General features: G+C 51.5%; 1 protein-coding gene across 1 annotated transcript in view; it reads right to left on the bottom strand.

The window, feature by feature from the left end:
* Positions 1–4,701: 4,701 nt before the first annotated feature.
* LOC133128500 (ubiquitin-conjugating enzyme E2 R2-like) overlaps positions 4,702–10,000 on the bottom strand; it is a 13,547-nt gene continuing 8,248 nt past the window's right edge. Inside the window, exons 2-5 of the mRNA XM_061242086.1 lie at positions 9,428–9,514; positions 8,813–8,910; positions 6,600–6,734; positions 4,702–5,931 (exon numbers count right to left, since the gene is read on the bottom strand). Coding sequence (XP_061098070.1) covers positions 5,709–5,931; positions 6,600–6,734; positions 8,813–8,910; positions 9,428–9,514 — 543 coding nt within the window. The 3' untranslated portion in view covers positions 4,702–5,708. The remainder of the gene's footprint in view (positions 5,932–6,599; positions 6,735–8,812; positions 8,911–9,427; positions 9,515–10,000) is intronic.

Here is a 10,000-nt window from a genome sequence, read left to right as displayed (position 1 = left end):
TCCTGGAGGGCCGGTGTGTATGCAGGTTTAACTCCAGTCCTGGAGGGCCGGTGTGTATGCAGGTTTAACTCCAGTCCTGGAGGGCCGGTGTGTATGCAGGTTTAACTCCAGTCCTGGAGGGCCGGTGTGTATGCAGGTTTAACAGGTTAAGGCACGTGACTGGGACCCGCAAGGTCGGTGGTTCAATCCCCAGCGTAGCCACAATAAGACCCTTGAGCAAGGCCCTTAACCCGGCTTTGCTCCAGGGGAGGATTGTCTCCTGCTTAGTCTAAATCAACTGTTAGTCGCTTTGGATAAAAACGTCAGCCAAATGACATGTAATGTAATGTAATGTGATGTGACTGGGCTAATTAAATACTTAAGAGTAGAGGTTGGTCTGAAATCCAGAAGCAGATATGGCCCGTCTCGCCCATCCCTGTCTTTATAGAATTGCAGAATGTTTCACAAAGGTGGTCATGGGAGTCGTTGTCCACAGCACAGCCAGGGTAAAAGTTCACCAACAAGCTCCCACAACAAACTACATCTCCCACTGGCACTACACCGTGCCACATGCCAGTTGAGGCACTGGTTTAATTGATGCTTCACCCTCCGGCCGCCATCTTTGTTGTGGCCGCCATCTTTGTTGTGGCCGCTATCGGGGGCCAGAGAATCTGTGGTTGATTTCTACACCCCCGGTCATGTATCATCTGTGACTGAACAGAGAGTCGCACAGCAGGGGGAGTCACACAGCAGGGGGAGTCACACAGCAGGGGGAGTCACAGGGTCCAACCACAGGCCTAGAGGAGGAACACAAGCCCTGACGCAGGAATCGATACAAATCCTGTAATGCAATTGCACTTCTTATTTAGTTTTGAGGGTTTAATTAAAACACCAGAGTGCCTCCTGTTCGATATCTGTGAGACAGCCCCGAAAGCTGGCATTTTAGTCGCTCGAGTGAGAATCCACATCTGCCCTAGCAGAAATCAACAGCCGTCTACTGCCCCCTGGTGGCAGAAGGGCAGATGTACAAGCGTGCAGAAACACAATCTTTTTAAAATCCTGCGGATGTATTTTTACATATATTTTGAAAAAAACAAAAAAAACATTACATTACATGTCATTTGGCTGACGTTTTTATCCAAAGCGACTTACAGTTGATTAGACTAAGTAGGAGACGGTCCTCCCCTGGAGCAATGCAGGGCTAAGGGCCTTGCTCAAGGGCCCAAGAGCTGTGCAGATCTTATTGTGGCTACACCGGGGATCGAACCACCAAACTTGCGGGTCCCAGTCATGTAGCTTAACCACTACGCTACATAGATTTTCATATAAGAGTACCAGGGTAAAAAAAAGTTTTGAGAGAAGGAGAGTGTCAGGAAATCCTTTTTAAGTCCCCACCACCCAAAACTGGGTGACTGCAGTGTACAGATCTCATCATCCACTCTCCTCAGTCAGTGCCTGCGTGTGTGCGTGTGTGTGTGTGTGCGTATGTGCGTGTGCGTGTGTGCATGTGTCTGCGTGTGTATGCATGTGCGCATGTGTGTGCGTGTGGCTACACTGAAGATAAGCAGAGACAGAGATCACAGGCGTGTCAGTGAGTAAGTCCAGCCTTGCCCGTGTGTGTCCCCACGTCCTCCCAGGATTCCGTCTCTACAAAAGAGCACACAGAGGGGATTAGGGGTGACCTCAGATGGTGCCTCCACCCCTTCCCTCAGAAGCCACGTCCCATTTCCTAAAGGTTCCCAGCCCTCTCACCATCACCATCACCCCACTCTAACACAACACAACATAATCACGAGAACAGGCCATTCAGCCCAGCGCCGCTCACCTCCTCCTAACACTAAAGTGCACCTACTGCTCAGTTTGCCCAAAGACTAAACAGCACTCCTATTAGAAAACTTATTGGGCATCAGAGGCCCTTGACTCACACGAAAGCTCTAGCACAGTGCCAGTACCGAACGGTCGTCTCCGGTGGCTGAGTTTGTAACCAACTCCACTGGCACCGTTCACACAAGCCCAGTGCGACCCGTCCTCACCGCCAGCCTTACCCGCCAACCATCTCCAGAACTACACCCTGCTCAACTGCAGCACTGACCAAAGAGGTACAAAGAGAGAAGCCCAAATACGCCTGGGGAGATACACGCCTATTCCACGAGATAGGAGCTCCGTGAGAAAAAGCGCTACCTCCAATTTTCACATCTCGGATGTAAAGGAGCAAGTAATCTTGGATGAGAGTAAGGAATAAGTAGCTCACCGAGATACACCGTCAAGCCTTTTAAAACGTCACAAGTAAACACTAGAATATCACATTCAAGTCTTAAATTGAGAGTAGTGACTGATGTCATATTTCTCTGGTTCAGTGAGAAGCCGAGTGGCTGTAGTCGGTAAGTTGGGAGTTTCAGGGCTGGGTTAGGGCAGACGGGACAGTAATCCAGGTGTGAGGTCACAAATGCACGATGCCTTTCCATGTGAACACACACTTCCCTTCCAGAGCATGTGATGTATTTTTTCCCCACACACAGCGAGTGGTCAATGTGTGGAATAGCTTACCAGAGCGTGTTGTGCAGGCAGAAGCACTGGGGTTTTTCCAAGACCAGGCTTGATACGGTGTTAGATACTATTCAGCTAGTAATTAGGCAGAAGGTACACTTAGGGGTAGGAAATGGCTGAATGGTCTGTTCTCACCATTAGCTTATGTTATGTTATGTCAAGTCAGCTACAGGTTTTTTTATTTAACATTTCATTCAAGCACAGGAGATCCATTGAGGTGTCTTCTCTTTTGCAAGGATGTCCGGGCAGAAATGCCAGAAACAACAGCTGCAAGAGGAGAGAGAGAGAGGGAGAGAGGGAGAGAGAGAGAGAGAGAGAGAGAGAGAGAGAGAGAGAGAGAGAGAGAGAGAGAGAGAGAGAGAGAGAGAGAAAACTGTTTTCACCAGATGCAGGTCAGCATCCCTATCTGCCGACCTGGGGCTGGAACCAGCGACCCTACAGTAACCAACACCCAGCCACCGTGACTAGGCTAGCCTGCCACAGGGGCAGCAAGTCGGGCTGCAGGAAGAGGATCCAGGGGCTGAACCTTAGGGCCCGCCCGTGCAGTACAACAGGGCCTTAGCGTTTGCTCACTCTAGGTCATATACACTTTATTAGCTATTTATGAGGACTTTTTTCTTTTTTTTTCTTTCAGACTTCTATTGCTGTAGCCTATCCACTTACAGTTATGATGCGTTGTGTGTTCAGAGATGCTCTTCTGCATGCCACTGTTATAATGTGTGGTTATTTGCGTTACTGTCACCTTCCTGTCAGCTTTGACCAGTCTGGCCCTTCTCCTCTGACGTCTCTCATTAACGAGGCGTTCCTGCCTCAATGAGCGTTAAATCTCAATGAGACAAGCCTGTTAAAATAACCGTTAAATAAAACGAAATAAAGAACAGCGCCTGAACAATTTCTCATCGTACGCTCACAACGGAGGCTACCCAGAATGCACCACACTTATGTAAGGGAACCCTTGGGGTGTTCAGTGAAATCGACATACAGTACCTGACACCCCCAAATTCACAAAATGACAGATCTATTCTAATAAAAGTCTTTTTTATTTACTTTTTTTTCAGGTTTTTAAATAGATTTACAAACCATAAGAAATGGATAGAGGAAAAAGTACATCAATACGAGATCAGCGAACACCTGCATGTGCTTATCGACAGGAAGGTAGATTCTCCCAACAGTCTTCAGAGTGAGGAGAGAGAGAGAGAGAGAGAGACCCCCTCTCTTTTTCCCACACAAATATACATTTCAATTCCCATTTTTTTTTTTTTTTTTTTTTTTTCCTGAGAGGGTTAGTCACTCCCAACCTATTTAGACAGAAATTCCACACTGACAGTTTCACTAAAAACTCAAAAGTAGCAAAATAACACAAAAAAATCATCAGCGGTCACAAAAAAAAATACAATTCCCCACAATCGAAAAAAGAAAAAGGAAACACTTAAACATTTAAAAAAAACAAAAAAAAAACAAAAAGGGTCAATAATCTACAGAGTTTAAAACGTTCGAGAAAACGAAAAAAAAAAAAAAAAGAAGGTTGCAGATTCACAAAGAGGAGAGAGAGACTGGATCAGGCCGACTGTACAAGCGCAGGAAGAGAAACACACACGGGCGTGCGGACGCAGAGCGGACCGAGAGGCCGTCGCCCTGCACCCCGAGACTTTGTCCGCGGACAGTCCGGACGTCCACCACAAGCCCACAGACGGCCCCCGCTGCCCAGCGACGCCCCCCCGACACGCACACTTTCCACAGAGGTGTGGCTCACGCACGCCGTGCTTCAGAAAACGGGGGGAGCAATGCGCAGCCGTTACTGTGGGGTGGGGGACTCACCTGGCCATCCGCCGGCTGCCCTGGGTAACGGAGCCACACCGCTTTTACGCACTAGCGACATGCAAACTTTCCGTCCAATCAGGAGGTGGCGAGAGAGGGCGCGATTGATCCATTACATGCCTCTGTTGCACACACCCATAACGCACACACACACACACACACACATACACACACACACACATCCATCCATAACACACACACACACACACACACATACACACACACACCCATAACACACACACACAAACACACATCCATAACACACACACACACACACACACACACCCATAACACACACACACACAAACACACACCCCCATAACACATACACACACACACCCCCCCCCCATAACACACACACACACACACACACACACACACACACCCCCATAACACACACACACACACACACCAATAACACACACACACACCCGCATACATACACACAGGCACACCCACATACATACACAGACACACCCACATACATACACACAGGCACACATGCATGCATACACACACGCATAACAGGAACACACACGCATAACAGGAACACACACGCATAACAGGAACACACACACACACACAGACACACACACACACAGACAGACACACACACAGACAGACACACACACACACACAGACACACACACAGACAGACACACACACACACACACACACACTTATTGCTAAACTGGTCAATAAGGTATAAATGTCTTTGAACACCGATAGGCTGAGGGGCTCAGGACCCTGCATGAGGACTGGCTCTCAGCGAAGGGCTCAACGCATCACAACGAGCATCACGAGCCAATCAGGGACTGGAGCAGTGGCCCCTCCCCCTGCTTCAGTCACATGATCCAGTCCTGCAGTCATTTAAAGGGCGGAGCCGCGGACATCCAGGGGGCGCTTTAGCGCAGAAAGGGTCGGCTCAAATGTTCTGGGACGCAGACCCCAAAATTGGGGCACGTGCGCTCACGGGAGGGGGGGCACTGACTGGAAGCAGCAGGGAGGGAGAGAGGGACAAAATATTATTTGGTGATAAAAAAAAATAATGATAATAACCCAGGCTGGCTCCTGATCCAGAGTGGAGTCACACCGGAGTTCTGATTGGTTTAGGTGGCGAAGGGGCGGGGCACTTAAAAGGGAATGGGTGGAGCTACGGTGCAAGGGGGTGGGGACGTTTGAGAAAAGAGGCGGGGATTTGAGTAAGGGGCGGGGTTATGACATGAGGCGGGAGGGCGTCTGTGAAAAGAGGCGGGGTGTTGAGGGAAGTGGTGGGGTCAGGGCGGGCAGGCGGGGGGGTCAGGGCGGGGTCAGGGCGGGGTCAGAGCGGGGTCAGGACGGGGTCAGGGCGGGGTCAGGGGGCATCAGGACTCCTCGGTGCCGGAGTCGTCTTCGTCGTAGCAGCAGTCGTCGTCGTCCTCCTCCTCGTCCTCGTCCAGGTCCTCGTCGTCGTAGTAGTCGTCGTAGAAGAGGTCGGAGCCCTCGTCCGTGGGCGGCGCCCGTGTGCGCACGCAGTACTCCGCCAGCGTGGTGGGCACCTTCACCCCGTCCCGCTCCGCCTCCGCCTTGGTGGAGAGGACCTGCTTCCTGTGGGGCAGGGGGGGAGGGGGGGCTCAGAATGACCGCCCTTCATACTCCACAGATCATATTTCATAACTTCAGCACATCGGAAAGCGATTTTGACATTGCGCTGAAAAGCTCTGTGTCGTAATTACATTGTGCGGTGAAATGAGTGTCAGTCAGTCAGCAAATGAAGCGGGGGGTTCAGCGTGGACACGGCACTCAGCCGTGTGTGAGTGTGTGTGTGTGTGTGTGCGTGTGCGCGTGTGTGAGTGTGTGTGCGCGTGTGCGCGTGTGTGAGTGTGTGTGTGCGTGTGTGTGTGCGTGCGTATGCGTGTGAGTGTGTGTGTGTGTGTGAGTGTGTGTGTGTGAGTGTGTGTGAGTGTGTGTGTGAGTGTGTGAGTGTGTGTGTGAGTGTGTGTGTGTGTGTGTGTGTGTGTGAGTGTGTGAGTGTGTGTGTGTGTGTGTGTGTGTGTGTGTGTGTGAGTGTGTGTGTGTGTGTGTGTGTGTGTGAGAGTGTGTGTGTGTGTGTGTGTGAGTGTGTGTGTGTGAGTGTGTGTGAGTGTGTGAGTGTGTGAGTGTGTGTGTGAGTGTGTGTGTGTGTGAGTGAGTGAGTGTGTGTGTGTGTGTGTGTGTGTGTGTGTATGTGTGTGTGTGTGTGTGTATGTGTGTGTGTGTGTGTGTGTGTTCAGTACCTGATAATCTCAGCGTACTCCCGCTCCTTGCTCTTGCTGTCCCTCCAGGTGCGGTACATGACGGAGGCGTCCACGTTGGCGGGGGAGAAGGTGTTGGGCTCGTTCAGCAGGGAGATCACACTCAGCAGGATGGTCCTGGGGGGGTGACACAGGGCCCCAGTGAGAGGGGGGGGCAGAGGGACACAGGGCCCCAGTGAGAGGGGGGGGCAGAGGGACACAGGGCCCCAGTGAGAGGGGGGGGCAGAGGGACACAGGGCCCCAGTGAGAGGGGGTGGGGGGGGGGTGACACAGGGCCCCAGTGAGAGGGGGGGGGGGGGTGACACAGGGCCCCAGTGAGAGGGGGTGGGGGGGGGGGGGGGCGGCAGGGTCTAAATGTGAGCGCCTGCCCTTCTGTGTGGAAACGGCACCCTATCGCCTTTCAGCCTGCGGGGCAACCGGGAGATAACCATCGCCGAAAACCAGGGGTAACCTACACCCGCCTCCATTAGAGCGCCTCTCCATCTCCGTCTCTGTTCTGGCCTCTCTCTGTCACTCCATCTCCCTATCGCTCCATCTCTCCCTCCATCTCTCTCTCAACCCCTACACTGGGCCAATCAGAGGCCGCTCTGCTCTTCCCTCCCCCCCCCCCCATGTAATTCCAGTCGGGCGTATCGGGGGCGGTGGGGAGAAAGGGATTCTGGGAACTCAGACCGGCAGTAGACTAACATTTACATACATTTGCATTTAAACTTATCCGTTTATTTCACTTCCACAGCAGATAGGGCGCAGCGAAGCGCAAACGGCCAATACCAGAACAGGACAGGACAGGACAGGACAGGACAATAGAATAGTTAGTTTAGACCTTTTAAGAACAAATAAATATTAATGCAAAAAAAAAAACAAACAAAAAAAACAGAGGAGATTAAATTTCTGAAAGTGCTGAGAGAGCTTCACAGCAGGGCTGAGCAGGACTGAGTGAGATTTCACTGAAAGACCTAGGAGCACCAGTTCCAGCACACAGGAGCAAATTCTCCTCAGAAGGGAGCACTGCAGAATCCTGACCGTTTCCACGTTACCAGAAAACGCGACACAAACTCACATGTGCAGCCGATTCCCTCACACTCACACACAGATACTCTAAATCATAACCTGGGACGATGTTGAAAGCTAACTGACCACGAGTTCCCTTTCAACGGGTACGACATGATTACTATTGTTTTTTGGTTAGAACAGCTCTTCATGCGTGTTTTGCTACTTATGGATTTTAGTTTATTTTATTAAATGTACGCACTTGCAAGTGGCTTCGGATTAAAAGCGTTCGCTAAATGACTCAAATGTAATGAGGGAGACAGAAACCAAGCCCAAAAGCGACGGGGAGGGGTTGGGGTATGGGGTCTGGGGTATGGGTCTGGGGTATGGGTCTGGGGTATGGGGTCTGGGGTATGGGGTCTGGGGTATGGGTCTGGGGTATGGGTCTGGGGTATGGGTTTGGGGTATGGGTTTGGGGTATGGGTCTGGGGTATGGGTCTGGGGTATGGGTTTGGGGTATGGGTTTGGGGTAAGGGTTTGGGGTATGGGTTTGGGGTATGGGTTTGGGGTATGGGTTTGGGGTATGGGTTTGGGGTATGGGTTTGGGGTATGGGTCTGGGGTATGGGTCTGGGGTATGGGTCTGGGGTATGGGTCTGGGGTAAGGGTTTGGGGTATGGGGTCTGGGGTATGGGTCTGGGGTATGGGTTTGGGGTATGGGTTTGGGGTATGGGTTTGGGGTATGGGTTTGGGGTAAGGGTCTGGGGTATGGGTCTGGGGTATGGGTTTGGGGTATGGGTTTGGGGTATGGGTTTGGGGTAAGGGTTTGGGGTAAGGGTTTGGGGTAAGGGTTTGGGGTATGGGTTTGGGGTATGGGTTTGGGGTATGGGTTTGGGGTATGGGTTTGGGGTATGGGTTTGGGGTATGGGTTTGGGGTATGGGTTTGGGGTATGGGTCTGGGGTATGGGTTTGGGGTATGGGTTTGGGGTATGGGTTTGGGGTATGGGTTTGGGGTATGGGTTTGGGGTATGGGTTTGGGGTATGGGTTTGGGGTAGGGGTGCGGGGTAGGGGTGCGGGGTAGGGGTTTGGGGTAGGGGTGCGGGGCAGGGGTTTGGGGTAGGGGTTTGGGGTAGGGGTCTGAGGTTGGGGTAGGGGTTTGGGGTAGGGCTTTGGGGTAGAGGTTTGGGACAGGGGTGCGGGGCGTACCTGACGTTCTGGGTGGGGTTCCACCGCTCAGAGGGCAGCTCCCCACTCTGGGGGTCGTCGACCGGAGGGTGCAGGATGGAGATGCACACGTCCCCGTTCTGAAACGGGACAAAACAACCAACTGTGAGTAAAGGCCCACACACAGACCGTGGTTAAAGGCCCACACGCAGACCGTGTGTTTTTGAGCGTCTCACATTATCCTGGGGCACCTGCTATAATATGCTTAAACATGTTCACTGGTTTCCAAATTACATTACATTACATTACATTAATGGCATTTGGCAGACGCTCTTATCCAGAGCTACGTACAGTTGATTCGAACTAAGCAGGAGACAATCCTCCCCTGGAGCAATGCAGGGTTAAGGGCCCGACGGCTGTGCGGATCTTATTGTGGCTACACCGGGATTAGAACCACCGACCTTGCGAGTCCCAGTCATGCACCTTAACCACTACACTACAGGCCACCCTGCAGGCCAAATAAGCTAGAGAGAAGAAACTGTTCGGGTTGCGGAGTGGTGTCATGGTAATGGCTGTAACTCAATTACAGAAATGTAATAAGATGGATAACAAATGCTGGTTTGATGTTGCCCAGACGTTGCCGCAACGTTGCGTTACCTCGTAGATGTTGGGGTGCCACATTTTGGTGAGGAACCTGAAGGAAGGGGGGGAGTAGGGGTAGTCGATGGGGAACTTGATGCGTGCCTGCAAGGGAACACAAAAAGAACAACATCATGACATCAGGTTCCTTTCACACACACTCTTACCCAGAGAAACTTACAGTAAACAAGAAGATATGCTTATACCCTTGAGTAATGCGAGAACCAGTGCCAGGGAGTGCATGAATCACACCAGGGCTGCCCAACCCTGTTCCAGGGGATCTACCGCCCTGTAGGTTTTCACTACAACCCAAACAAACCACACCTCATTCAACAGCTAGAGCAGGGCTGCCCAACCCTGTTCCTGGGGATCTACCGTCCTGTAGGTTTTCACTCCAACCCTCACAAAGCTCACCTCATTCAATCGTTAAGAGATCTCGCTGAGCTGCTAATTAGTAGATAATGTTAATGTAAAATTAAGGCCAAATTAAGAGGTGGAGTGAGGCCTACAGGGGGGTAAATCTCCGGGAACATGGCTGGGCAGCCCTAGGTTAAACCGTACAACAGTCAGAACAACACAAGCTCGGCCACA

This window comes from Conger conger, chromosome 5, assembly GCF_963514075.1.
Source record: "Conger conger chromosome 5, fConCon1.1, whole genome shotgun sequence".
Classification (NCBI taxonomy): domain Eukaryota; kingdom Metazoa; phylum Chordata; class Actinopteri; order Anguilliformes; family Congridae; genus Conger; species Conger conger.
Note: the sequence above shows the minus strand (reverse complement) of the source record. Positions and strands in the feature narration are given on the sequence as shown.